General features: G+C 40.5%; 8 protein-coding genes across 8 annotated transcripts in view; 2 read left to right on the plus strand and 6 right to left on the minus strand.

The window, feature by feature from the left end:
- LOC108112856 (semaphorin-2A) overlaps window positions 1-4321 on the minus strand; it is a 36076-nt gene extending 31755 nt beyond the window's left edge. Inside the window, exons 1-2 of the mRNA XM_017223182.2 lie at window positions 3984-4321; window positions 723-858 (exon numbers count right to left, since the gene is read on the minus strand). Coding sequence (XP_017078671.1) covers window positions 723-807 — 85 coding nt within the window. The 5' untranslated portion in view covers window positions 808-858; window positions 3984-4321. The remainder of the gene's footprint in view (window positions 1-722; window positions 859-3983) is intronic.
- Window positions 4322-5141: 820 nt separating this feature from the next.
- Window positions 5142-7848, plus strand: LOC108113384 (glutamic acid-rich protein). Its single transcript, XM_017223956.1, has 2 exons — window positions 5142-5405; window positions 5558-7848. The coding sequence occupies exons 1-2, from the start codon at window positions 5248-5250 to the stop codon at window positions 7740-7742; spliced, it is 2343 nt and encodes a 780-aa protein (XP_017079445.1). The 5' UTR covers window positions 5142-5247; the 3' UTR covers window positions 7743-7848.
- A 3970-nt stretch (window positions 7849-11818) lies between these two features.
- Window positions 11819-14027, minus strand: LOC108113383 (cytosol aminopeptidase). The gene is made up of 2 exons (XM_017223955.2): window positions 13713-14027; window positions 11819-13546 (listed from the first exon to the last, which is right to left on the minus strand). Exons 1-2 carry the CDS (start codon window positions 13812-13814, stop codon window positions 12044-12046), a joined length of 1605 nt encoding a protein of 534 aa, XP_017079444.1. The 5' UTR covers window positions 13815-14027; the 3' UTR covers window positions 11819-12043.
- A 2053-nt stretch (window positions 14028-16080) lies between these two features.
- LOC108112322 (chymotrypsin-like protease CTRL-1) lies at window positions 16081-17415 on the minus strand. Its single transcript, XM_017222152.1, has 4 exons — window positions 17069-17415; window positions 16918-16966; window positions 16674-16852; window positions 16081-16610 (listed from the first exon to the last, which is right to left on the minus strand). The coding sequence occupies exons 1-4, from the start codon at window positions 17277-17279 to the stop codon at window positions 16156-16158; spliced, it is 894 nt and encodes a 297-aa protein (XP_017077641.1). The 5' UTR covers window positions 17280-17415; the 3' UTR covers window positions 16081-16155.
- Window positions 17416-17521: 106 nt separating this feature from the next.
- LOC108112099 (serine protease grass) lies at window positions 17522-18549 on the minus strand. Its single transcript, XM_017221848.1, has 4 exons — window positions 18330-18549; window positions 18225-18273; window positions 17997-18172; window positions 17522-17934 (listed from the first exon to the last, which is right to left on the minus strand). Exons 1-4 carry the CDS (start codon window positions 18547-18549, stop codon window positions 17522-17524), a joined length of 858 nt encoding a protein of 285 aa, XP_017077337.1.
- A 1263-nt stretch (window positions 18550-19812) lies between these two features.
- Window positions 19813-20562, plus strand: LOC108112416. Its single transcript, XM_017222259.1, has 2 exons — window positions 19813-20349; window positions 20416-20562. The coding sequence occupies exons 1-2, from the start codon at window positions 19819-19821 to the stop codon at window positions 20524-20526; spliced, it is 642 nt and encodes a 213-aa protein (XP_017077748.1). The 5' UTR covers window positions 19813-19818; the 3' UTR covers window positions 20527-20562.
- A 42-nt stretch (window positions 20563-20604) lies between these two features.
- Window positions 20605-21932, minus strand: LOC108112422 (chymotrypsin-like protease CTRL-1). The gene is made up of 4 exons (XM_017222264.1): window positions 21539-21932; window positions 21431-21476; window positions 21214-21371; window positions 20605-21155 (listed from the first exon to the last, which is right to left on the minus strand). Exons 1-4 carry the CDS (start codon window positions 21741-21743, stop codon window positions 20764-20766), a joined length of 801 nt encoding a protein of 266 aa, XP_017077753.1. The 5' UTR covers window positions 21744-21932; the 3' UTR covers window positions 20605-20763.
- A 72-nt stretch (window positions 21933-22004) lies between these two features.
- Window positions 22005-23015, minus strand: LOC108112100 (chymotrypsin-like protease CTRL-1). The gene is made up of 3 exons (XM_041819730.1): window positions 22795-23015; window positions 22461-22615; window positions 22005-22402 (listed from the first exon to the last, which is right to left on the minus strand). The coding sequence occupies exons 1-3, from the start codon at window positions 23001-23003 to the stop codon at window positions 22005-22007; spliced, it is 762 nt and encodes a 253-aa protein (XP_041675664.1). The 5' UTR covers window positions 23004-23015.
- Window positions 23016-26790: the final 3775 nt, after the last annotated feature.

Below are 26790 nucleotides of genomic sequence, written 5' to 3' on the forward strand. Positions count from 1 at the left end.
ATGCTAATGCAGTTATAATGAGCTCTAAGCCAATTGGATTGGATGTCCCTGATTTGGGTTTTGGGATGGGTCTCTTGGTTTCGGTTCGAAGTCAAAGTCAAGAGAGAGACGGCGACGCTTCGGACATTTGCATAATTAAAATTGATGTTCATGCTGGCAGTGAAGACCGTACTTGTGCTTGTACTTGTGCAGTTCCATCGAAAGGGCCGACCGTCTTGTCCATTGTTTATTTATAATCCCAGCAACTAGTACGCTGATTGAGTTGCCCAAGTTGAGGAGCGCATAAATTTGCATTATAGATTGACACACCGGAATGGTAAGACCAAATGAACGAAGCTCTACACTGATGGGAAAGCGTGGCTCAAAGGAAGGTGCCTAGAAAATGCTAATTAATCTAAAATTTATGTAACATTTTTCATCTCAAACTTATCTAAACTCAATTATTATTTCGTAACTTTTGTTTAAATATTTTCCCATATTTTCAACACATTTTCCTGTACTATAACCCATTTCTTCCTGTGTAAATATGTAGCATGGGGTCTGTTGTTTTGACCTACTGTTCATCTGCATGCAACATTCGTGCTGCAATTTCTTTTTGCATAATGCAAGAGACTGTTCAACTTGTGCCCAGACGGTAAAGCTGGCTCAATCAGCTCCCCAGCTAAACGGGAACATTGAAATACCCTTTTTTTCTTCTTCTTAGCGCTGTTTAGTAAACTCACCTGGTGAAAGTTCTTCGGTGACTGCTTGTATTTGTGAAATTAGCATGAGGCAACTGCCAAGCAGAAGCCATTGTACCCGGCTCATTGTGGCAACACTTTTGTTTCAAGTTGGTCGAGTTCTTGCTGCAAATTGGATCTGAAATGGCATGGAAAGGAAAATAATATTCAATTAATAATGAGCTTTTGATTTGCTTAGCTCTAGCGATATCCGTTTCAGTTGGGATTTCAGTTGAGAAAACCATTGGTTGGGTTTCTATATAAAATAATTCCCTTTTTCCTTTATAATACACCAAAAGCTGATTTAATTTAAAAGTTTAAAAACATAGTTACTAACTATAACATTTCTTCTCTGTGTAATTACTTATACAGCAGGTACATAGATAGATCTGCGCAATTTGCCATTAAGATTTCCACCATCGACAGGCGGCATTTCCGACGCACATTATTCACTGTGAGCTCGCGCCGCAAAGTATGCAACGTCATGCGGTGTGGCAGTGAGATGACGATGACGATGGTGGACTGGAGAAGGTTATTCGGAGTACTGGAGGTTTTGGAGTGTTGTGAGGTCTGGTAAAATGGGTGGAAAACTACGGAAAGGCAAGCAAGCTAAAGGCGAAGGCCACCAATTGGGGGGCGTGCCCTGAGCCACACGTCAAACACATTCATCACGAGTGCCAGAGTGACAGATGGCAAATGCGCCTACGGTCTCGTTTGTTCGCCGCTTCCAGGCCAGGAATCCTTGGTGCTTGGTCCTTGGTCCAGTTTGGCCATGACAACGTAGGCAGCAGAACGATTGGACAAGGGCAAAAAGGACAAATGGAAATTTTTCCAATTATTGCCGCCGGCAACAGCAGCTACGGCGTCAACACCAAAAAAGAAAAAAAAAGAACATTTAACGTTTTAAAGTGCGACAATGGTCATATTTCATTCATGGTTCCCCTTCAAGCACCGAGATTCTCCGAATCATCAATAACTAATTGCAAAATTTTGACTGACGTCGTCAGTTGATCAAAAACTCATTCTGTCAGCCGCATGTGGATACACGAATCCAATAAAGAACGCCAACGTTAGGGATAAATATATATATTATATATATATATTCTAAGTAGTGCAATATGTAATGTGGTCACATCTGGGTCTGACATGATTTTGGCATTAAAACGAAAGTCATTTTTCGGGCAGCTTCTGGGTGAAAACCTTTCAGTTTTTGGCTGTACAATTTTTGGTTGGCAAAATTCACTTTTATTTTAGACTGACAGCAGCTGCTGAATAATTACGTATATACAAAAGGTCGCGGACAGGCTAGGGTTACGGTGTACAGTGCGAGACATAAGTTTAGAAAGGGTGAACTGTAGATTTAATTTATATCATGTATAAAAGTAGGTAATGGCAAGTTGAGCTAACTAAAACTAAATGAAGTAACATTTAAAAATTGAAAAATCAAAAATATGTTTCATATTTTGGGAGTATTCAGTATGACCTCTAACCATACATTTCCCTAGGCCTAAAAACTAAAAGTAAACTAATTTTCCACATTATTTCCATATTGTTAGATTTATGTGTCTGATCAAGTGAACTTATAGCTGTGAAACGGACTGTATATAGGTACCATATGCTAGCATATGACCCAAGACGCGGCTCAGTGGCTCCCATCAACACTTTCAATTTCAAAAGGAAACTTTTGGGCCACCGACCACACACACACACATCCTCCTGGGCGTTGAACAAAAAGTGGGTGTTATTTTTGGGACTGAGAATGTGGATAAGGATAGGGAGAGTGGGTGGCGGATTGGGAAGGTTTTACGAGGTCCTGTTAACCGCGGGTATTTACACTAAGTCTAATGAAATGTTTAACAAGCACTTTGCTCTGCGCAAATCCCAATGACCCATAATATTAGCATAAAATCACTTGGCACTGTGGAGAAGGGGGTTAAGAGGGAGCTACCTAACCTACTACACCCTCCTTCATAAATAAGTAGTTTTCGGTTGTGTGTGTGTGTGTGTATGTAACTACTTGCTAGTCAGCCTGCGTGGCTTGACACGCTCTACGGAAAATGCGGGCCTCAGCTCGGGAAATTTTCATTTAAATTGCACACTTTAAAAGTTTGCCCAGGAGGCGAGTTGGGCGAGAGGCAAGGCCCAAGAAGAAGGGCTTAACAAAGCACCAACATGGCCTATGCCCAGGATATATATATATATATATATTTTGCCATTACACTGCATATAAATTTTTATGTTAGTCCATACTTTATTTGTTTCTGGCCTCCGTTTGGTTTTCTGCCTTTTGCACACATTTCCCGAAGCTCCATCGCCGCTCTCTCCCTCCCCTTTTTCTACCAAAAATAAATTACATTAAAATTCTAAGCCGTCAGCCAGCGAGCTTTGGAAATTTATTTTTCCACATTATTCGCCGCTTGCCGCAAAACTCTATTTTCTTCATCGTGGGGTTAAGAGTTTCGGCATCCGGGGCTTAGCTTTTGGCAAAGTTGTAAAGTATCATTCGAGTCAATTAGTTCATTTGCAGAATTTCATTTCGGTCCGAGGGAATTTTGATGAGTTTCATTAAGTTTTTGAAATAAATTTGAGCCGAAAAGTGGTTGAGTGTTACTATGACCACTGGGCTTATGGCCATTATTTTGGGTTTAATTTTTTGATGTAATTGCAGCGAGATTTTTATGGGAGAGTTTAGAGTTTTATTAAAGTTTTTGGTTTTATGGGTAAGTAGGTAAGTTTTGATAGGAAATGTGTAAACTATTTTTTAATATGTTTTCTGATCATAAAATTACATTTGATTATAAAAAAGTCTCACAAATTCTTAAGTTTTTAACTTAAAATAGAAGTTTAAAAGATTATCTCCCATTGAAATAAATATGGCTTATTAAAATCTTAAAAACACTTTTAAAAATTATCTAAAATTACTTTTCCAGCTCAATAAACTTCAATGAAAAATGTGATTCCATCTTAAATACCTCAGCCGCTTAAACATATTTATTTATTTTGATTGGGCATTACGACGCATGTTTTCCATGCTTATAAGATGTGTACTTTTCTGTATTTATTTTCTTTTCCTCATCTTATTCAGGCCAGCCCACATAGAATCCTTGGCCCAGCTTGCACAGGTATGTCCTTACTGCCCACATACAAACATACATTCGTTTGTGTACATATACACAGGGAAACAAACACATACACGAAAGAATCTTTTTATGTTTTAAAGGAAATTTGATAAAAACTAAATCTGATTATTAACTAGTTACTTACTTTATTGAAAAATATTATTAATGCTATAGAAAACCTTTGTTAAGCTAAAATTTCTATTGTTTAGTTTTTGGTTAGGATGAATTGAAAAAATGTAAACACACTTTTGTATGGTACACACAAACACGGGAAAAGGAACACACAGGAACACGGATATCCTTGATTCTGGGTTTATTTTGGTTTATTCAAGGATTCTAATATAATCACAACCATGGCTCACTATTCGGATGCTTAAATATTTACTTTCACTTCCGTTTTAAATTGTTTTTAAAGGCAAAAACACAGAAAAACAGGCATACAAAATTTACAGACGCTCGAAATTTGCTGACAAACGGAGCTCTCTCTCTCCCTCTGTGTCTCTCTCAATGTTTCTTTTCCATTTCGTTTCGTTCTGCGGGAGAGAGGCAGCTGTTTGAGTCCTTCAGGGAAAGGTCCTTGCTAAGGGGGTGAGAGGATTTTTGCAACTGTCAAAATGACAGCCAGGCAAGGACAGAGCGCAGGCGCTTGTTTCGTTTCATTTCAAAACGTTTCAAGGAGCACATCCTGGGACTTTAGCAGGGGTTGTTATTTGCACACCCTTTCTCTCTCTCTCTCTCAGTGAGTTTCTCTAGAGAACTATGGTGAGAGACAGAGAGAGAGAGGGGAGAGCGGAAAAGGCAGAGCCTGCTGCCGACTATTACCTGGAGAATTGGCATTAGCCCATTTTCGTTGCGTTATAAATTGCGTTTGTCACTTTGGAGCATTCTCAGACTTCGAGTCCCAAACACACACACACACGCACATCATAGGGTGTGATTTTACATTTCCACACAATCCAACAGCACACACAAACCCATACCACCACCACCTGACTTTAACACCCCACAATACACCCACCTCCATGCAATTACATTTAACTTTCCTTGAGCAGTCTGCAGTGGCTCGGAATTAATTTTCGATTTTATTGTCAGTTAGTCAAACCCACTTGCTTAGCTGTCGCTGCGCCTGACTCTGATTTAATTGAAACTGCATGAATATGCAATTTCTGGCTATAAATTGAAATCTCGATTTCTCTAACCCTCCTGCCAGCCCCCTCCCATTTTTATAGCCTTTTTTGGAATTTTCACTTTTAATGGCTCTCAGTTGGCTCCTTGGAAGTTTTCATCACACACATACATTTTGTATAAGTTTATAGAACAGACTAGAGGCCAATCTGAACACCTGTATATATACCTCTATATATACATAAATATATAAATCAAAAAATATTCAGCTAAGAAGAGCGAAGATGTGGGAGAAACTGGTGAACTGCATCAAGACCAACGGTGGTGGTGGCAAAAAAACAAGCTGCCAGGCTGTCCAATTGGCTGACCTGGTGAAACAGGTGCCCCCCAACCAGATGAAGATGTATGAAATGTTTGCCAAGAAGCATGAGGAGTACAAGGAGTAAGTTAAGGGGTTACTAGTAAGGGAAATCATTCAACTTCGCAGGAAATACTTTTGTCTTAAAGGGGTTAAAGACTAGGTTTTCATTACAATAGCACAAATCAGGGATAGACTTCTAATCATTAAGTATATATAAATCCCATCCTTCCCAGTCGCGTTCGCAAGCATCCAGAATCTTTGCCGACAATCGACTGGGAGTATTACCGCACCAATGTCCGTGAAGAGTTTGTGGATTGGGTCAAGGGTTACGAGAATAAGTACGATAAACTTCACTCCCTGTTCGAGAATCGACATGCCATGGTGGATCACAAACGCTATTTTGATCAAGTGGACGTGGAAGAGGCCGAGGTGACGAAGGCTATTAGTCAGTATAAGGCTGAATCGAATGAAAGAATCAAAGAGCTGAACAAAAAACTGGAGTTCGTAAAGGCCATGGTACCCTATGACCAAATGACCATGGAGGAATTCTGCTATGCCCGTCCTCATTTGGCTCCGGATTTCATTAACAAACCGACTTTCTGGCCCCATACTCCCGAAGAGCAAACACCAGGTCCATCGGATCCAGAGGCAGCGGCAGCTTTACACCATGAAGAGGAACCGGAACCGCCGGAGCCTAAAACACCCGAGAAACCTCCGGAAAAGACTGCCGGAGATGCAAAACCAGCAGCGGCTGCGGCTCCCAAAAAACCCACAGAACCTGCTGTTGACACCTCTCAGTTGGCTGAAAAGGCCAGTGAAATGGCCAAGGAATTAGTGGCCAAAGCCATTGTACTTTTCAACGCTTTAAAAGAGAAAATATCGGGAATGGCCAAGAATGTTCAGAAGAAAGCCGACGAAGCCCGCGCTGAGAAATCGGAAACTCCCACATCCCCATCCCAAGAGACACGTGACAGGATTGCAGAACGTCAACCGGGCTCAAATGTCTGTAACCAGACCATTATACGCGGCGAAGAGGCGGAGTCCAATCCGGATGTTAAGGCCAGGCATACTAACCTATCAATCGAGTCAGATCCTTGCGATCCTCAGGAAGAGAGAAGCAGAGAGATAGCTAGAACTCTGGAACGGAAGCGTCAGCTTCAGGAGGCGGAGGAGTGGGATAAATATAGGAACAAGGGAGATCCTTGCAAGCCTGAGGAAGAATCTATCTGTGAACCCGATCCTTGTAAGCAGAAGGATGAACTCATTTGTGAGCCTGATCCTTGTCAAGCGGATCCGTGCAAGGCAAAAGATGAAGAAGCCATCTGCAAGCCTGATCCTTGTGAACAAAAAGAGGAAGACATTTGCAAGCTAGATCCTTGTGAACAAAAAGAAAAGGATATTTGCAAGCCAGATCCTTGTGAACAAAAAGAAGAGGATATTTGCAAGCCAGATCCTTGTGAACAAAAAGAAGAGGATATTTGCAAACCAGATCCTTGTAAGCCAAAAGATGAAGAAGGCGTCTGTGATGAAGATGAAGATCCTTGCAAAAAGAAACCAGAAGAGAAAGAGGATGGCAAGTTCGATAAGGAAAACGAAGGTGATTCAGAAAATTACAAAAATCAGGAGCAGGTCTTCATCAACATAGCCAAATGCAGCGAGGATCTAGCCAAAAAGGACAAAGAAAAATCTGCTGATCCTGGAAAACCCAAGGAAAAGGCTTCTCTACCAGGAACAGTTCAGGGATCAGATCAAAAACCTATTTTAGGCTTACAGCTAACAGAGTCTAAGGGCGCTAGAAAGGATCAAAAAGACCGCATTGAAGGTGCAGATGAAGTGGGTCATGTGTACACAGATCCCAATCAGCTGGCCGAGTTACTTGCCAAGGAGAAAGAGAAAAAGGAGAAAGAACTTATGGAAAAATCTGTGCCAGCTATAATCGAAGAGGTGATAAAACCCGAGGACGGTAATCCAGTTACCATATATCCTAGACTGGAGATTCCAGCCAGATCCAAAACCGAAGAACCCAATAATGATAAAACTGTAAAGTCTGCCAAGGATATGGCCAATCAGGTGTTCAGCATGGCCTCAGGAGCTGCTTCGCTTCTGACAGACGCCACAAATACACTCGAGGATTTGAAGAAAAAGAAGGAGGCTCGCTTGGAGGCTTTGGAACAGGCCTACATTTCTGCCCAAAGACAGGCTGAAGGAGCACAGGCCGAGGCCACGAAAGCCGTAGAAGCTGCCAACAAATTGGCCCTAAGATCTGCTCAAGAAACCGGCGAAGTCAGCAACCGGGATCGTGAGGCCGTGGAAATGGCCGAAAAGCATGCCATTTTGGCTAAGATGTTGGCCAGCCGTGCTGTGGCCTTAAAGGAGGAAATCGCCCGTGTTCTTAATGATCTGAAAAAGAAGCAGTAATCCTTCGAGTAACACATTTCTTAATGATTTTATACCACATTTTGTTAGTTCTTTTTACGTATTAAATTTTCTGTTCGTTGTTTTTTTGTTTTCGTTACCGTTCAAAGTTTCGCTTTCATCTGATTTCGAATCGTTACGTTTGTTTTTATGCAAATTTTTACCAGCCAGCTTTGCTGACCAAAAGTTGGCGTTGGGCAATAAATTTTTTTTCTTTTCCACCAGCTTTCGGTTTGTTGCTGCTACTGCTGCTGCTGAAAAGTTTTCTATTTGGAATTAGCCGACGAAATGTGTGTGAGGCGCTCGTAGATTGCATAATTATGCTAATTTTGTTGTTTTTCCACCCGCTACTTGGTAAAGTGTAAAGGGGTATACTGGGTATTAAGGGAAAGGGAATTTCACATAATTATTTAACATATTTTTTACTACGTTTTAGTCCATGAAAATGTGATTTTAAGCAGGGAAAACTACGTATTTATAGGTTTTAAACTTAATAAGAAGATAAAATAATGCATATTGGAAATATTTATGAAATTTATAAAAAATCTAAGTCATTCTCCTATATTGATTAAAGATTACTCGCGGTTATAGGGTATAACCCCGTTAAGCATTTAAACTTTGTAGTTTCTCCTTTTTGCGTTTGCCGTTCAAAGCAGCCTTTCGAAAAGTGTTGCCTACATTTTGGCGCACCATTTTCGCAATCAAACACATTTGCATAATTAGCTAGTCCTGTGCGTGTGCGTTAGTGTGCGTGAGTGTGTGCTGCCTGCTGGTGGTGCGTGTTTAATTCCAGTTTGATAGTTTGTTATAAGCTTTAAGCTGAAACATTCCTTTTGTTCGCACATAACAATGGATCGGTCTGCTTTTTGGCGGACAATGTAAACATTCCGCTGAAATCCGGCTTTAATTTATGTGTATTCATAGGAATATATATACAAACACATACCTATATAAATTTATTTCTCTATATTTGTAAACTTAAGCGGCGTTAAACAAGCCATATAAATTCAATTTGAAAGCGCTTTGTCTGCCGCTCTTTGTGAGTTCTCATTGTATCCACCTTATCGCTTAATCGATTACGTAGGTGACAAAAACATTTTCCACAGAAAGAGAGTGAGAGAGAGGGCAGGTGTTTTCCAGGGTCTAATGTACCTTTTGGGACACCTTTTCTGGGGCCCCTTACGGAATTTGCATATTTATTTGGATTTTCAAACTGATTTTAACCCCTGGTAAGGTTAGTCGATTAAGCTGAAAAGGATTATTCATGAGCTACAAAGTGCGCTGCCGCCTTAAAGCCAACTTCAATGGAATTGGCCATTTGGCAGTAGCTGGACATTTTCCATTTTGCCCCCCTTACACAACTTAACTTTTGTGCTGACTAGTTTCATGTGCTCGCTGACAATTTCCCGCTGTTTCTTGTTGCGGAAATATAAAATATTGCGATTATGTTTATTGTTTTCTGTCTCTGGCAATTTTCAATGGAAATAGATTCTTTTGGCAAGCTGTGCGAGTTCAACTGGCATTGACCCAAACATAATTAGAAATCCTCTAGCGACCAACCGCGATTTTTGCCTTCCCTCTTCTTGGCCAATAACTTTTCCTTACTGGGCATTACGAGTGTTTTTATTGCCTCCCAGACCACCCAACACATAATTCGGTATGTGCAGCTGATTAACGGTTGGCTTTTATGGTTAGCTCAGTTTTTAATAGCCTGGCCAGGAATGCGCACAAAAGGGCCTAATTAGCGGCATTTAACTAAGCCTCATGTTTTGGCGACGTGATCCTGATTATTACACCAACAACAACCAGAGTCACAACAACAAACGAAGGAAGGCTCCATAAAAGGACCCAACTTCACCTGAGTGCCCGCGCGACCCAGGACATTGAAAATGTAAATTTTCTGCTCGCTCACAGCGGGTAAAGCTATATAGCTGGCGAGCTTGATTAGTGAATGCCACCGACTCCAGCTCTGGCTATGGCACTCTAGCACTCCGGCACACCGGCATCCCGTATCCCATATCCGTATCCGTGTCCTGGTCTCGGCGCGTGTCCCTCCACAAACACACTGCCAGCTCTCCCTCTCGTACCCATACCCCCCACTTAACGACGTAGTTAGCGTTAGTTAACGTATGTACGTGATATCGTTAAACTTGGTCTAACGTTACCAGACCGCCATCGCATAATAAGTGTCTTATTAGTTATGCCGGTGTACAGTTTGGGAAAATGTTAGTTGGTAGTTTCAAAGGTTATTTTCAAATTTACTTAATAAAAAACTTGCCTTGTCAAGGTTTTTAGAAACAAAATTGCTTAAAAAAGTAAAAATTACTTTATTTTTGTATCGTAATATCCAGTACAACCTGCTTTCAATCTCTTAAAAAATAATAATAAATTAAAAATTATGTTTTTAATAAGAATTCGATCATCTTTTCTTCCCGTGTAGCTTTGATATCCTGGACAGGCAACCCATAGCCAAAGGCAAACCCAGTTTTAGGACACGCACCACTAAACTGGGAGACACTTTCCATGGCCAGGGGCAAGCCGAAACTTGGTCTCCCGACTGGCGTCTCATCAATGGCCAAATTCTGTTTGCTTGGCTCAACTGTTGCCCTGAATTTCAATTTGTTGTTTTGGCCGCACTTCCTCTCTCACCCATATAAGTGCACTAATATGTGTGTTAGCTTGTAGATTTGCTACCAAGAATATACATATATATCTCAGATTCATGCTTGCAATTCGCTTCAATTAGCCAATTGCTGATGGTCCTTATTCTTGTATGGCTGCTGTCTACTGGCAATGGGTGGGCATCGATGGGTTTTAATTAATTCAAGGCAAATAATACTGAGAGGCCAGTTGTTGTAAAGTTTTTGGGCGCGCGAGGAATTCTTACGCAAGCAGGTCCTAAAATAACAAACAACCTGAAAATCTATTTCCAAGATAAAATTAACGGCGCTCTTCTTGCATGGGGGGTGTACCTTTCGAGGTTGGGTGTAAAATGAAAATTAAATTCCAAACAGCCGGCGGTGGGCCTGTTTTGGCAGGTGGGTGGTGGTGGTGGTGGTGCTCCTGCTGTCCAGGTAATCGCCAGCGTGTAGTATTTGCTTTTGGCGCTGCTTGTTTATTTTTTAATTTCCTTCCAATTAAGCAACAAACAAGATACCGAAAGCGAAACTCAGTCTCAGTGGGTCCCAGATAAAAACGCGCTCGAATCAGCAAAAAAAAGTAGGAAGAAAGCCAGAGAGAGAGTGAGGAAAAGCAACCAGAGGTAAAATTAAATCAATTCGCAAAGACCATGCTGGAAAATTCATTAAAAATCCAGCAGGAGGACAGTTCTATTTGTGGTGGTTCTGCTCTCATTTTTACTTTGTGTAATTTGGAAGGCCATTTCATCAGATAAGCAGCAAATTGATGGAAGTTTTTTTAAGTTAAGTAACTTTTTCTGTACAAAAATTGACTACTTTGATTATTGGCTTATTAACAATAAGTTTTCTATGATTAAAATCCACTTTTTATCATCCTAAACCATACAAATTTTCTTACTTTTTCTACAAATTCACACTATTTACATATTTTAACCCCCAAAACTTTCTGAAAACCTTCTGATAATTAAGTTTACCTTTTGCATATCTGTGGAATTTTGTAAAAAAAAAAGCCTTGTTGGCATTCAAAAAAGTTTTTGAAGAGAATATATTAGCCCGCCATGATGTGCGGAATATGAAGGTGAAACCTTCGTCACGCACACACATTTTCGACTATGAAACGTACTGAAAGTTGTCCCTGTGTACAGGTCACATTACCTATGCAAAACATGTGCGCATTAATAAGGAATGTGCGCCTAGGCTAGGCGGCCTCACATCTCTTCTAGGCACGTACATATGTACACATTCCAGGGTTTTCTTAGAGCAATTAGGCCCTGTACCAAAAAATACCCGAATAGGCTTTCTTTTTCGGCACTAATTAGGCATATGTAAAGGAGCCTGGTTGCTGCTGGCCAGCACTTAGTCATGGCTAATGGAGGTCCATAAAGGTGGCTCAGAAGCTAGATTAGAGGGTTTTTCTCTTAAAGTAATATAAGCTTAAAGTTGGCTACATAAATTTTATTTTATTGAAGTTTAAAACCATACTGACACCTCTTTTAAATACAGGTTTAACATCATACCAGACTCTTTAAATAATCCCACAAAATGAGTACGTCATATGGATAAAATACACATACAGTGAGACAGCACATTGAAGGACACTGAATTTAGGCACACACCGATATCAGGACTTCGTTGATCCCTTGTCAACTTATAATCAAAGTTGCATCATTTGCAGGCCATTTGGTAGAGGAACTGAATAATCGATCGGGTTGGACGTCCTGTCATACAATCCTTAAGCAAATATGGAGGTACTCCATCCTTTGCCAGCATTCCGGTGCCATGGGTATCCAGGTGCACCCAATCAGAGCAGGGTACCAGTTCGAAGAGAATGGCAGCCGCCAGACAAGAGGATGCTTGTCCTTTGCCCGTGTTACAAATATCGTAGGCTGAAAGTGGGGACACTAGATTCCTGAAATATTTCCACAGTGGCATACGCCACAGTCGATCACCGGTCAAAGCTCCTGCTTTTTGGAAATTCTTCCACAGGAAGGAGTTATTGGTCCACAGGCCAGTGGCCGAGGCACCCAGACCCTTGCGTATTCCACTGGCCATCGAACCCACTTCCACTACCAATTTGGGTTTGAATGTCGACTGGGCATAGAGGAGGGGATCCGCCAGCAGGACAGTTCCGGCCTTTGAAATGTCCTTGATGTGCATGGTCTTGCCGTTGAGTAGGGTCACTATATCACCCGGTTTGGTGGCCATTCCCGAGGGCATATTTTCACATAGAGGCAACACAGCCGAAACATTTATGGGTAGGGAAAGGGCAGCAGCCGCACGAATGGCGGCCACACAGACAGCGGCACCGGATACAGATCCCCGGTACTCATCCATGCCAGTTTTCTCATGCAGACACAAACCACCGCTGTTGAAGGTCAATCCCTTGCCGAGCATCAGGATGGGTCGCTCTTCGGGCGAAGTCCCACAATAGCTCACCTCCAGGATAATGGGTGGTTCGCAAGAGCCCTTCGCCACCATGAGGAACGAGTTCAAGTTCTGGGCTTCGATCCAATCCATCGATCTTACTTCAACAGAAACGCCGCAAGGACACAGGGCATCCACGGTGGCCTGGGCAAAAATGGATGGGGTCATCTGGTTAGCTGGCGTGTCGGCCAAACGACGAGCCAAGTTTTGGGATTCGGCCTTGAAGAGTCCCCTTGTCCAGGCATCCTGATCAGTGGAGCCATAGAGCTCTAGTTTCGGTATGGCCAGGCGGTTCTTCTTTCGTTTGTTCACATTGTAACGCCACACGGCCATGGCAGCTCCTTCGGCAGCCTGTTCTGGATACTCCATGCCATCCACATGGCAAGTAGTGCATCCTTGCAGCTGCAAAGCACGGGCTCCAACGGCGGCGCATACTCTCACATTCTCCATGCCCTCGTCAATGACTTCTTCGGCATTGAAGCCAGCTCCTTCCTTGCCCAGACCAACCACGGCCACAGCCCAGTACTCCTTGTCTATATTTTGATATAGTCGTCCCACTCCCAGCTCTCCATTGAGTCCAGACTCCTTGATCAGTTCTGTGATCTTGCCACTTACACGGTCATCGAACTTCTCGCCACCCGGCGATAACTTCAGACCCTTGTCACCATCCTTGGCATAGAGACCCACAACGACGCCCTGGAGGTTCGTGGTGTTGCAGCCGCCATCCTCACTTTTCCACCTCACCTGGTGTTGTTTGGGGAATTAGTACTAAAATATATAACTAGGAACTAGAAGAATCTCTAGCAGTGGACGTAATACGTTGCTTTGGAAGAAAAGTTAAGACCATGCAGCCTTAACTAGCTTCCTAGAAAGTAAGATAAGGGTATAATCCTATCAGCCACTATCTCACCTGCTGTATAAATGGACCTCTGGACAATATAAGAGCCTTATGGCGCCTAAACAAGCCCAGCTTGCACCGCCGCAAACAGGAGATCACCTGCGATCGAGTCATTGTGCGTAGCAATTTGGATAAACTTCGCTAAAGATTTGCACCGATTGAGATTGTGAGTACTATACTATACGAATTTAGTAACGCGACCGAGTGGGCAGAATAGATAACCAGATCAACTGCTAAACACTGGAAAATAAAAACTGATTTTTATCAAAAAAAAAAAAAAATCGAAATCAGTGTTAGCTCCGTTGAGCTGGAATCAAGAAACTGAACTAATCGTAATAACAAGCCAACTGACATTTTGTCAACTCAAATCAATCAGCTTACTATGACCACAAATTTCGGTTTATATAGATCTACGACTCTTAAACAAATATTTTAAAACTTTTAAGTTGTCATCAAAGGAATTTATTTACCCACAAAACCCGCGAACAACCTGCTGGCACTTGAAATTTTATGGGATGATTAAATTTGCAATTATCAGCAACAACAACGGGCAACAACAAGTGCATTTCTGCAGGCGACATAATGAAAAACTGAATTGCAAAAGGGGGGTAAATATATATATATATATATACCGTTATATATATGTATAAAAATTGCAACCAAGCCGCAGACGAAACACGTAAAAGCAATAAAGCAATAAATTGCCCAATTTGAAGCACTATTGTAGCCAATAATTTGCACAGCCACTTGGCCGCTTTTCTGCTGCAGAAACCCTTCTGCCAGCAAGCCCAATGGCCAACCCATCCCCCAACTACCCACCGCATATAATTTTCAACAAAAATATTCACATTTGTCAATGTCGCGTGATTGATGTGGTCGAACGCATTTCCGCCGAGCCGAGCGGGCCAACCGACGTGCTGATGGGGCCAAATAAAAAACAGTCAACCCGCCAGTCAGAGACGCAGAAATACACTGGGAAAAATCTTGAAAAAGGGATTCCTTCTAGAGCATTCAGAGTATGGCATTAAAACAAGCATTATAAGATCAATCAGATTATATAGTAATAAGATTATTCCAAATATTTCAGTAAACCATATAATATAATATTATATAAAGATAGTACGCTTTGATTTCTGCCTAAAAATGGTTTGGGAATTATAATGAACCTGACTAGGAAGCTACAATATGCATCTTAGAAACTTCAAAATAGTTTCTTATTCTTATTTTTCACTTTGTAAAGATCTTCTGTGGTAATTTCTTTCAATATCTTCATGATTTATCCATCAGTAATCTATAATTTTTAAAATTTTAACTTAAATACCCCATTTTCTCTCAGTGCACCTACATGAACACACTGGCAAGTAGGCGTCGCATAAAAACAAGCAAAAACATACATTTTTTTGTACACAAATGAGTGCGCAAGAAGGATGTTGAGGCCAGGGACATGGCCATTGCCATGGCTATATTGTAGCCATGGCGGTGAATCTGGATCTGGGTTGCCCGATGTGAATGTGAGTGCTGGCCATGGGTATGGGCGTGTTGGCGACATTACGCGATTTCACGCATGATTTCAAATTAATGACACAGCCAGGAAGTGTGTGCGTGAAAGAGAGAGAGAGAGAGAGAGAGAGAGGGAGAACCTTACCTTTAAGCTGGCCGAAAATTTAAAATGTCCAAAGGCACAGGATGTTTAATTTCCTAAATGCATAAATCTCACTAATACCTACAACAAACGCCAAATCTAAATCTAATGCGGTTAACGCGTTTTTTGTTGTTGCTGTTGTTGTTGTTGATGGTGCGTGCAGCATCCGAAAATCATAAACAAACTTCAAAGAGGACAATGGCCAAAAAGGCAGCTTATTACGCACACGGTTACCAGTAAACTGGGCAACCCGGCAACCGCAACAATTCAGGACACCTGGAACTGATGGCTCCGTGTGGGTGGTGGTTCTGGTTATATGGCTATATGTTACGAACGAAGGCCTCTACTTCGACTTTTCAGACTAACAATCCCACCCAGAAAAACACACGTAACACAACGTTGTTCGTTTCCATTCCCATTTCCGTTTTTTGTCCCAAAAACAGCCAAAAATACCCTCACACACACGTATGCTACTTTGGGGGGAAAATGTGAGTCTGATGGTGGGCGGAAGATCCTTTCACAATCGAACCCTCTCACCTTTGGCTGGGTTATTTGTTTGCCTTTGCCACAGAATATTGCCAATTGTTGCAGCATTGATGCAAATTTATTGCCTGCCGTCTGCCTTTTGTGCGGCTTTTCAGATTAAAAAGAGATCCTAAAACTGATTTCGTGGAGCTTTAACATTCATTTTTTGCCTTGCAATTGCTTTCTGGTTTGTTATTAAATTACCAATTAATGTTAACTGATTGTTTAACTTTAATTAAGCAGTTAATAAGGAAGAAAGTCTGGTACTACTAACTTTTTCAGCAAAGTTTATAATTTAATCAAAGGATTCGAGTTCTTAGGCGCCATATACTTCGTGTCATATGCAATGGTCCTCTTAATCCAATGGGTGAAACTCAAGATGTTTGTGAAGACAGCGACTCCGCTGCAGGGTTCCGATCCACTGCTAACAATTCCAATCTGAGTATATACGCTCCGGTGACCATATGAGACCATTATTCCCAGTGGACTACCAGAATCTCCAGTGCAGGCAAAATTATGAATATCCCCGGCACAGATATTAGTATGATCAACGGAATATCCATATTGATCATGGCATACACCCCGATCGATTTGAGGTAGTTTTACTGTTTGAAGGGTACGGCTAACTGGTTCATATCTCGTGGCACCCCAACCAGTCAGGGTGAACGTCTTCACCGAATCCACAAACCAGTAAAAATTATCCATATTCTCGATCATTAATATGCATATTGGTCGTATGGCAGCTGTGTTAAAATGATATTTGCGATTAAATTATACTTTAAACTTTATGTTGAGCTATTGATTACGTGAGTACTGCACTTGCTTATGCAGTTTCAGCAAGGCTATATCGTGCGATGGCACCGATATGAACTTCGGATGGGTATAGATCCGTATGACTGTGTACTCCTCATGGGGTGGAGCACAGTGAAACCCATTCATGCAATCTCGTTCGCTGGTCCAATCATTCTCGCCCAATCGAACTAATCTGTAGGCGTAAAATAAAAACCATAAGAACTTGTTTGATTTTTATAATTTCAACATAGTACTAACAATTTCTCGGGAGTGGGAATAACGCAGTGGGCAGCCGTTAGAACAAAAACTGAACACAAGAAACATTAAGAATTACCACCAAAAATTACCATTAATCATCATTTGATTCTCCGGAAATCATTTTTATAGCGATAAGAAACTATATACAAACCTTTCGTAATAAGTGAACCGCCACAAATAAACTGGGACTGGTCATGTAAAAATGCCATCCACGGGGCTGAACTCAATCCTGCCTGACTGCCGCCATATATTCGACTTCTATAGGGGTAAACCCCACAAATTGGTTCCAAAAATGCAGTAGATTCTTGGAAAAATGTTCCCCCGATAATGCAACAGAAGAGTAAGCTCGGAATGTGCTTCATCTTCGGCGCTTCGAATACAACTAACACGAAAGCGAGGAATTTTTTCTTATCAGCAGTTTCTTTTTGAAATTACTGTTCGGTTATCAGTTTCTGAGAAGCTGAGAATTCTTTGAACTTCCGGTAAACTGAAAGTGATTAGCAGTTTCTGGTATTTTATTTGCAATCAAAAATATTAATTTTTTTATCTTTTTATCCATTTAGTGTGACCAAATACTTGCTTTTATTTAATATTTTAGTATTTCCTAATACGAGTAGTTGGTAAGTATAGTTTGGTAGATCCAATTTGAGTAGGGCAAAATGTTCGTGAATACTGAGACGCCCATAAAAGGTTGTCGAAGATGGCTTACAATGCCGAATTGAAAGTAACGCATGGTGTTGTACCGCGTATTTACCATACTTCCCAATGGTCCACCCGAATCGCCTTTACCCACATAATGTTTGCTCTCGCCGGCGCAGATATGAGTACGATCCACATTATAACCATAATAAGAACGACAGGTTAAACGATCCACCTGCGGAATTTGTGTAGTCTGAAGTTTAGCACTAACATCAGCAAACCTGGTGGCGCCCCAGCCATGTACAGTGAGATATGAAATGCCGTCCACATAACTTTGCCACATTGGGTTTAAATTCACGCAAATAGGCCGAACGCTATCTGAAATGGATTAAAAACTAATAAAGTTAGTTAAAATGCTTTCTTATGTTAGTTTAGCTAACCTGAGTAGATCACATGTTGGTTGAGTTTTACCAGAGCTATATCATAGTAGCGGGATGTTTGAAATTTCGGATGAAGGAACTTTTGCATTATCCAATAATCTGCAGGTGACGGTGCACAAATATTGTTTTCACAATCCATCCGTTGACTTGAATCATTCTCTCCCAATCGTACATATCTTTAATGAAAGGCGATTAAGATAATTCTTTGATTGTCAAAATATTACTTACATTGTTGTAGCATTACCTGCAAAGCAATGGGCGGCTGTCAGAACGAACCCTAAAACAGGGAATTTAATTTAAAAAATCAAAGAATTTACACAACTTAAGACTTACTTGGATTTACCAGAGAGCCGCCACATATGAACCTAGGATTGGTATGCAAATATGCCATCCAAGGAGCCGACATCAGGCCAGCATCTCTGCCTCCGGTTATTCGATAAGAAGAAGTCGAGACACCGCAGTTATTATCCAGCAAAACAGCAAATCCAACAGAATACTGGCTTCCCAAGATCAAAATGGCTAGTAGTAAGACATTGCCCAGAGATTGCTTCATCTTGGAGCTCGGCTTTGCAACTGATCAAAAGGTTTATGCTGTAAATTAAATTCTGCAGTAAAAATCAATGCACTTATCAGGAAATATATATATATAATAGCTGTGAGTCACGTTTTTCAATAGAATCAGGTTCATTTGTAATGCTTTTAGAGAAATGCCATTGATAAGGGAGTATTTCTGTATATAAGTCTGTATACTAGACTCAAGATGTTGGTCAATAGTTGCTGTAGAAGAAAATTGATATCTGAAAAAGGATAATATTTATAAATTTGCATTCAGAGAAGGTACATAGTAAATCTTAATCTCTTTCTTACGTTTTCTGTTCAATTTTTAGCCTACAAATTGTTGATTGCAGTTTAATTAACTTTTCCATTTAGCTTTCTGTGGCAATGGGCAACATAAATTTCCCGAATTAGGCACTCATAATCTACATTAGCTTTGCTTTCAATATAAAGTGAGTACAGACAAATGCTTAGTGGTTAGCCTGAATGAAGTGTAAATTTCTTCGGGTTTGAGGTTGTGTGAGGGAGTGTGTGCATAGGCCTGGAATTCTCAGAAGGCTCGTAAATTTCCCGAATGCATAAATCACGCAATTGAATTCTAATTTTTCGGCTTCTGCAGACAACAGAACAATGTTTGTTGGAATTGTTGGGAATCGAGACTGGGAACTGGCCAAACTGGGCAAACTGGTAAAGGAAATGCACTTCGAGTCTGAATCAATCATTATTTTTAATGCACAAATGGGAGCAATTACAGTCAGTTTGGGCCAGACAAAAGAATGTCTCACTTGATTTATCGAGGTTTGGCAAATGTTTGTTCGCCATGCATCTTGTTTATCAACTGCGAAGTCGCTGCTTTGAATGCTGGCTATAGATTGTGGATTTTGTATTTGTTCAAAGTGGTGGTGAAAGTAAGAGTTTACAGTGGGAAAAATGGGAAGGGAAGTTGAATTATTAAATTATAAGAATGTAGAAGAGAGGGGTAACGTTTTTCACTTCTTTATATTTACTTTTTAACAGTATTTTTAGTCTTAAAAGAACTAATAAAAATATCATAATGCTTGGTAATTTTTACTTAATCTAAGTAAATCTTAATCCAGGTAACTATTTTGTCAGTGTAATAGTTTCTACGGTCTAAATAGTTGATGAGGCTGCTGACGGTCTTCAATTAACACCTGTCACACCCCTCTTCCCAAAAAGACAAAGGCAAATATTGTGACCACTACAGTATATAAGCATTAACAGCTACCAAAAGTCTAATAGTCTCATAATGGCTTTCTCCACCTCCATACCAGTTATATTTCTCATCTTAACCATCGCCTGTTGCTCTTCAGTTTCTGGAGACTTGAGAGCTGATCTCAAGGATTTCGTAGCTTTAGTTCCCCGTCGAAGAATTGGTTATATTGCCGCCAGATACTATATCTTCGATGCCAAGTTCCGACAGGCCGTGGAGTTTATTCGTAGCGAGGAGTTTATAAGAACTTGGCAGCAAATTCGTGCCGCTCCCGATGTTGTGAATGTCATTAACTATCTGACCGATAATGGTTCGGGTTATGATATTACTACTCTAGTAGATAGTTTGCCGAATCGACTTCGTGCCTATCAGCTGTCGCGCACTGTACCTGTGGAACTAATGCTGAGGCGTGACTTGACCACTTTCCTGTGGGATGTCCTTCAGAGTTTACCAAGGACCAGAATCTATTCTTTGATAGCTCTGAAAAATCGACAGAGTGGTGAATTTTCTAAGCTGTATAAAGCTCTTAGGAACAAGGAATTTAAGGAGTTGGTACAGCGAGCCAGGGTAATTATTTTGTTGAAACTTTTATGATTTTAGTTTTTATTATTTAAATTTATTTTTGCCTTTTAGCGTTCTGGCCAACTGCAAGCTCCTCTGAAAAAGTTAAGCCAAAAGAGTATCAACGTGGATGAACTGATTCAAATCGTTTTTGAGATTATCAGTTGGGGTCCTCAGACTTAAAAAATTATATAGATCAACTTATTTTCTTAAAAATAACTTAAGATATGTCAGAAAATCTTCATTTTTTGTTTATATTTATTTATAATATTTTAAACATAAGTTTATTTAAGGTGTTTTGAGATTAATTTGGTTTCAAAATAGATTTTTGAAGAGATTTTGAATTCGTTTCTTTTTTGGCAGCTCTAAAAACCTATCTAAAAATTAAAGGTGGCTTTTCATCTTTTATAAGTAATTCTCTTAATTCCAATTTCGTCGCACATTTTCCACAATCCAGGGTGTATAGTGAAAGACATCGGAGTAAATGCCATAACCTTTGCAATTAGCCGTGACTGTGTTGGCCACACCAAATAAGGCAGAGATAGTACTGCCATTGTAGATCACCTGGGCACTCAACGGACTTCCAGCGTCACCTTGGCAGGAAAACTGAGTGGGATTGCTGGCACATATCTTATCCACTTGATTATAGCAATGAATATAGTTATGACGACGAACAGTCATTTGTTGAAGCTTCGTGGGCATCTTATAGTACTGAGAGGTCTGACCCCAACCAGTCAAACTAAAGTTCTGAATGCGGTGAATCAGTGACCTTATACTAGGGTCTATTATGATGCAAATCGGCCTGATTGTAGCTGCAAAAGTTTAATTTTATTAGCTAACTAAACTCATTTAAAGAACATTTTTTACTACCTTTATATACCACAGATCGATCCAGTTTAAGTATGGCTATGTCATTGACCTGCATGATCACATTATAATGTGGATGACGAAAGATATATATCGTTTGATAAACTTCTGTTGGGCCATCTTGTGTCGTGGATAAATCATATTCACCCAATCTTACATATCTAAAAATTACGATTTTAAACTTTTAACTTCATTTGGACTAAAGCTGAGACAATCTTACATAGTTTCGTTGACTTTTGAGCAATGTGCAGCGGTAAGAACAAAGCCTGGAAGGGTTATTATTAATTATTTAAATTATAATTATATATAATCTATAGTTAATACAAACGGTGAGCAATAAGTGAGCCTCCGCCTACATAAGCTCCTTTTCGAATTAAGTAAGCCATCCATGGAGCTCGTCTGGCATTTTGACCTCCAATAATTCTGGGCTGGAAAGTCTTTGCCAAGCATCTTCTGTCCAGAAACTGTGCAGATCCTATTATGGCAAGGAGTAGAAATACTGAGACGCTTAGAAGTACTTTTATGGCCGTCATTTCACTTGAAACTCCAGAATAAAACTGTTTTCAAAGTATAAGCATAAGTTCATAAAATGCACTTGAATTCCGTTTAATAACATATTCATTCATGCATTCCTTGCCAATCATTTATCAACTTCTTGATAATTCAAACGACGTTTTTAATAACAAAGTTTTTCAATAGAAATAAAGAACATTGTCATTATCACAGCTCAGTAAAAGAAAGCTTGTATTTTATTACTGTAAGGGTAAAGGTACAAAAGTCTCTCTACATTTTCCTTAGTAATACCAATAGGACCTAATCACTTCGTAGATCCAGGATGCATGGTAATATACATCCGTATAGTAGCTGAAACCTTCACAGGTCTTACTCGATACCTGGCTGGCTATTCCGAATTGGGCAAAGAAAGTTATCCCATGATCTCTCACATGAGCTCCTAAGGGACTACCGGAGTCCCCATAACAAGCAGACTGTCGGGGAGTGTACGCACAAAATGTGTCCTTTAGGTTGCGACAACCCTGATCATAGCGGCGGAGACTCAACTGTTTAAGCTTAGTAGTCCTCTTTTGTTGGTCTGCGTTTGTTTTTCCCCAACCAGTTAATATAAAACTCTGCATAGAATCTATCACTGATCTTTGGTTTGGTTTTAGCAATATGCAGATCGGCCTGATATTAGCTGAAACGGATACAGTTTAGTTTAAATTTATATTCAGAGGTAAATAAATAAACAGTACCTGTATATTGCACGGATTGATCTAGTTTAAGCAGAGCAATATCATTAGAGAGTCCCTTGGTGTAATAAGGATGTATAATAACATATTTAACTCCACATTTTTTCGTTGGCCCATCCCATATCGTTGATGTATCGTATTCTCCCAGTATAACATTTCTATTCCAATCGATTGTGGTGATTAGATAATTTGGTAAGATAATAGTTAGTATTTAGTACTTACAAGTTTTTGCCATTCCTAACGACACAGTGAGCAGCGGTGAGAACAAAGTCTGAAACCGTATTTTATAGGAAATTCAAATATAAAAGAAAACTTAAGAATTATGACTTAAATATACGAACCGTTTGTTATAAGTGATCCGCCGCATATATTTTTGCCATTTAAGCTTAGTATTGCCATCCAAGGAGCTCGTTCTGCTTTCTTACCACCAACGATTCTGGGGCTAAATAGCGGTGGCTTACATTTGTTGTCCAGTAACTGAGTGGATCCTAGTTTACTGAGGATTAAAATTAAGGATACAGCTAAAAGATCTTTTGAGAGCATCATCCCACAAGAAACTACAGAGTCGAACTGTTAAGCTGTGAATAGAAAAAGAAGTCTTTTATAACACTTTTCTTAAGAGGGAAGTCAGTATTTTCTTTGTAAGAAATTTTTAAAAGAAATCAAGTTGCTGTTTTCTACATGCGTCATAAGGCTGTTTATCAAGGAAATTATGAAATTTTCAAAATAGCATTTGGTAGTATTTACTTGACTTTTAAGAAAAATTATTTTTAGAACACTTCTAAGATTTTGAGAAACCTATAATCTTATCCTATAAAATATATTAAACCCCAACCATTTTTATAGTGTAAATAAATCATTGCTGTTGAATCTCACAGATATGACTTTTGGGCCCAGGTTGTGCCATCTTTTCACCTGATGTTGATGTCAGTACAATGTGGAAAATCAGCAAAAAGGAAAATCCTCATCGTCATATGCTGGCACACACGCACACAATATGCCATCATTAGTGCCACACGAAACCAGGTCGTATTCTGATGACAAAAATCAAAAGGGGACTGGGGGACATGATGCATCTTTGCTGACGCAATTCCCACAGAATGCTTCATTGATTTGGGTTTTTTGGAATGCAGTTTTAGTGCAATATCGAAGCGCCTAAAGAGAGTCACTATGAGAGAAGTCGGTGCTAAATTTCAGATGAATAAAGGACTTTATTCCGTTGTGCTTGGTGCATAATTTGTCGACATCGACATAGTTTTTATGGCTGGCAGTTGCAAGTTTATTTGCCACAAAATGCGGCCATATAAGCGTTGCCAAGTTTATTTCGAATGAACCAAATTGCTCTAGCTGTTGTTGCAGTTGCAACAGCATTGCTGCTGAATATGCAACAAAAGTTGTATTGCACTCGCAACGCCCACAACACACACACACATACACACATGGCTAGTTGCTAGAAAGCCAAGCGCATCCAAGCCAAGCCGATCCAGCCCGGCCCACATCATTTTGCAGAGGAGTTTTTGGCTGACAGAGAGCTGCAGAGGCGGCGAATGGGAACGGATGCGCTGCCTCAGCTGGCATTTTGGCCCCCTGCGGCTCCTTTCTTCCTCCTGCTGCTTTTAGCTGTTTCCCCATTTTGCTTGACATTAATTTTATGCCATGTTGCTGGCGTGCCAGCGGTCCAAAACGCGCTTAAATTGTCGCATTTGTCTTGCCGTTTTAAGTTGGCTGGTGGCTGTTGCTGTTGCTGTTGCTCCTGCAGCATTGCATAAACTTCTGTGTAATCCTTTCAATTTGTTGCATACTTTTAGGCGGAAATTAAAATAACAAGCGCTACGTGGTGGCTGCTGCACTTGAAGAAAATGTATAGGAGTTATAAAATTTGTTTTTAAATTTGAATAAAATCCTTTAAACTTTCTCAGGCACTATTTTTGTTGTAAAAAAGATTGCTAAATAAGATTCACACGCTTAGGGGGTAGTTTTAATTTTACATCCAAGTTAACTAACTCCTCCTTTTTGCCGAGTGTATTGACTTACTTAGTTACTGGCCTGGCATTTGTTGGGGAAACTTGTTCTACACGTGTTATACCGTACACTCTAGTTCATCAATTAGTAACCTAGACAATGTTGCTCCATTTCTGCTTCTGGTGCCTTCCTTGGCTTTTAGAATCCCTCGGATTTCCTACCCTTCTCCTTGGAATGCATTCATACAGCTGGAATTTATGCTACGAATTTTGGTAATGAATTTTGCAAAATAGTTAAATTGAATTTTATGCTACGAAGGGCCTTGTTATGCCAACTCCATGTTGCTGCTGCTGCCGCTGTTGTTGTCATTCGGCATCAAGTAAAAGTAAATAATTGCTGCTTAAAATGCTCGTCAGGAGTTGGCCATGCACTCGTCCTGCTGGCTGGCTACCTCATTCGTATTTTATTTTCATGCTTCGCCAACAGCCCTTTGGCCCTTTTTTTTCTGGGTGGCTTGAATTTTGAGTGGCAGCAGTGGCAGCCAGAGCAACAGCAGTAGCAGCAGCAGCAGCAGGAGCGGTCGATTTGTTTTTTTGCTCCTTGGGCGGCAGACTCGTTACCGCCTTAACTGCAATATCAGTTACAGGAGTCACTGGTGCCGTTCTCTATTTCAAAGCATCCTTTTTGGGGCCCCCCCCACATCCATCCTTCCCATCCACATCCACGCTCGATTCCATCCTGTTCACTGGCTGCCGGTTATATTTCGACCAGATTGTCTGTATTTGCGGTTTGTGCGTACGTGACATGGATGTTCGTTCGACTGGCATGCCCGCTTGCTTAACAATTAGTTTTAAAATGCTGCAGGACATATCCAGAGTTCTTGTACTCCAACTCGTCCTCGTACTCATTAGAGCTGGGAGGGGTTTCTTTTTTCTTTTTTTTTTGCCTTTGTTTTTGGTCCAACAAAACCCCACTGCGTAATCCTTCGGCCAAATAAAGCTTCCACTTCCACTGGCATCGTCGTCAAAAATCGAAGGGAAAAAACATCCTGGGAAATTGCAAAAAAAAAGAGCGAATAAAAATCAACAACAACAATCAATGTTGTCCCGTAATCAATTAACGATTTAACGTTCGTCTAGGGCTGGTCAACTGGTCACTCTCTGCGCCGTCAGCATTTGGCGCCGCATCTCCAACCCTCCCCCCACTCAAGCAACCCATCCCCACTTTGATAGGTTTTTGTTTGTGTATGCGTTTGGGGTCGAAGGTCGGGGGTCATGTTGACAGGGGCTGCATGGACACGTCATCGTGGCTGCGTTTTGGGGGAAGCGCGATTGTCTTTGTATGTGCAACAGCACTGAAAAGAAAATCGCTATCATTCTAAAATGCCAATTCTGTGAGAGATTAATTTGATTTGTTTTGATGTAAATCTATTTATAATGCCTTAATTTATTGATGATTGAATAATTTGATTAATTAATTATACTTTTTCATATTGATCATCATGATTTCACTAGTATTTTTTTCCAGTGAACGAACTGTAGTAACTGACAGGGCTGTCAGCTCATTGGAAGATCCTCTTAACTCTTCCATTTTCGGCGTGAGTTGAAGTGAACGAAACCCCAAGCGAAATTCGATAATCTGCAAATGGCAATCTCATTCTTGATTGCCTGCAAACCACTTCCATTTGAAACAATTATTCGAGGGCGATGGTAACCCTGCCGCTGCCGCTGCCACCTCCACTGCTGCAAAAGTATTTGTTGGGGGCTAATGTGATTACTCCTGTCATTATTTCGTCGCTACATCCGTCTCTTCAATGGATCCGTTCCACCATTAAAACCCCAGCCCGTTGCCATTAAATTGACCACCGACTGGTTGTCTCCCCAGCCCCTATATCTACTATATATATATATGTGTGTATATATAAACGTTAACATTTGTGTGTACTGCGTGTCTGTGTGCATTTAACTGCACGTTTTCAAACTTTGACCCGCGCTTCATTCCGGAACTCAGTCCATGGGTCCTTCCATCCGTGTTCTGGTGACTCTGCGGGGTCTGGGGTTTGATTGGTTATTGACTTTTAACAGAAAAATTGATGTAATGCAATTAGTTTTACAGCTAAACCGTTTGATGATTGCACAACAAAAACAAAAACACGAACGCTGTGCTAAACGAGCACTTTACAGCCAACAAGAGCTGTTTAATGGGTACTGGTTGATGGAGGGTTAAGTTGGTTAGGATGTGTCTGAACGTCGTACATATTGGAGTATCTGTATGCTGTTTGTCCAGGGTGAATCATATAAGTCTAAGGGTAGATATAACCAGGATTTCTTTTCATTTGATACCTTTAATGTTGGGATTATCTTTAAGCTCT

This window comes from Drosophila eugracilis, unplaced genomic scaffold (assembly GCF_018153835.1).
Source record: "Drosophila eugracilis isolate 14026-0451.02 unplaced genomic scaffold, ASM1815383v1 contig_90, whole genome shotgun sequence".
Lineage (NCBI taxonomy): Eukaryota > Metazoa > Arthropoda > Insecta > Diptera > Drosophilidae > Drosophila > Drosophila eugracilis.

Excerpts from the sequence above, each read along its gene's own strand:
- LOC108112416 (XM_017222259.1), top strand. The coding sequence starts at position 19,819 with ATGGCTTTCTCCACCTCCATACCAGTTATATTTCTCATCTTAACCATC. Across the intron at positions 20,350-20,415 it reads AGTTGGTACAGCGAGCCAGG|CGTTCTGGCCAACTGCAAGC; the intron begins GTAATTATTTTG and ends TTTGCCTTTTAG.
- LOC108112100 (XM_041819730.1), bottom strand. The coding sequence starts at position 23,003 with ATGATGCTCTCAAAAGATCTTTTAGCTGTATCCTTAATTTTAATCCTC. Across the intron at positions 22,616-22,794 it reads TCACTTATAACAAACGGTTC|AAATGTTATACTGGGAGAAT; the intron begins GTATATTTAAGT and ends CGATTGGAATAG. Across the intron at positions 22,403-22,460 it reads TCAATCCGTGCAATATACAG|CTAATATCAGGCCGATCTGC; the intron begins GTACTGTTTATT and ends TATCCGTTTCAG.
- LOC108112099 (XM_017221848.1), bottom strand. The coding sequence starts at position 18,549 with ATGAAGCAATCTCTGGGCAATGTCTTACTACTAGCCATTTTGATCTTG. Across the intron at positions 18,173-18,224 it reads GCAGGTAATGCTACAACAAT|ATATGTACGATTGGGAGAGA; the intron begins GTAAGTAATATT and ends CTTTCATTAAAG. Across the intron at positions 17,935-17,996 it reads CCAACATGTGATCTACTCAG|ATAGCGTTCGGCCTATTTGC; the intron begins GTTAGCTAAACT and ends AATCCATTTCAG.
- LOC108113384 (XM_017223956.1), top strand. The coding sequence starts at position 5,248 with ATGTGGGAGAAACTGGTGAACTGCATCAAGACCAACGGTGGTGGTGGC. Across the intron at positions 5,406-5,557 it reads AAGCATGAGGAGTACAAGGA|TCGCGTTCGCAAGCATCCAG; the intron begins GTAAGTTAAGGG and ends CATCCTTCCCAG.
- LOC108113383 (XM_017223955.2), bottom strand. The coding sequence starts at position 13,814 with ATGACTCGATCGCAGGTGATCTCCTGTTTGCGGCGGTGCAAGCTGGGC. Across the intron at positions 13,547-13,712 it reads GAGGTCCATTTATACAGCAG|GTGAGGTGGAAAAGTGAGGA; the intron begins GTGAGATAGTGG and ends AAACAACACCAG.
- LOC108112322 (XM_017222152.1), bottom strand. The coding sequence starts at position 17,279 with ATGAAGCACATTCCGAGCTTACTCTTCTGTTGCATTATCGGGGGAACA. Across the intron at positions 16,967-17,068 it reads CGGTTCACTTATTACGAAAG|TTTTTGTTCTAACGGCTGCC; the intron begins GTTTGTATATAG and ends TCTTGTGTTCAG. Across the intron at positions 16,611-16,673 it reads TAAGCAAGTGCAGTACTCAC|CTGCCATACGACCAATATGC; the intron begins GTAATCAATAGC and ends ATTTTAACACAG.
- LOC108112422 (XM_017222264.1), bottom strand. The coding sequence starts at position 21,743 with ATGACGGCCATAAAAGTACTTCTAAGCGTCTCAGTATTTCTACTCCTT. Across the intron at positions 21,372-21,430 it reads TCAAAAGTCAACGAAACTAT|ATATGTAAGATTGGGTGAAT; the intron begins GTAAGATTGTCT and ends CGTAATTTTTAG. Across the intron at positions 21,156-21,213 it reads TCGATCTGTGGTATATAAAG|CTACAATCAGGCCGATTTGC; the intron begins GTAGTAAAAAAT and ends AAACTTTTGCAG.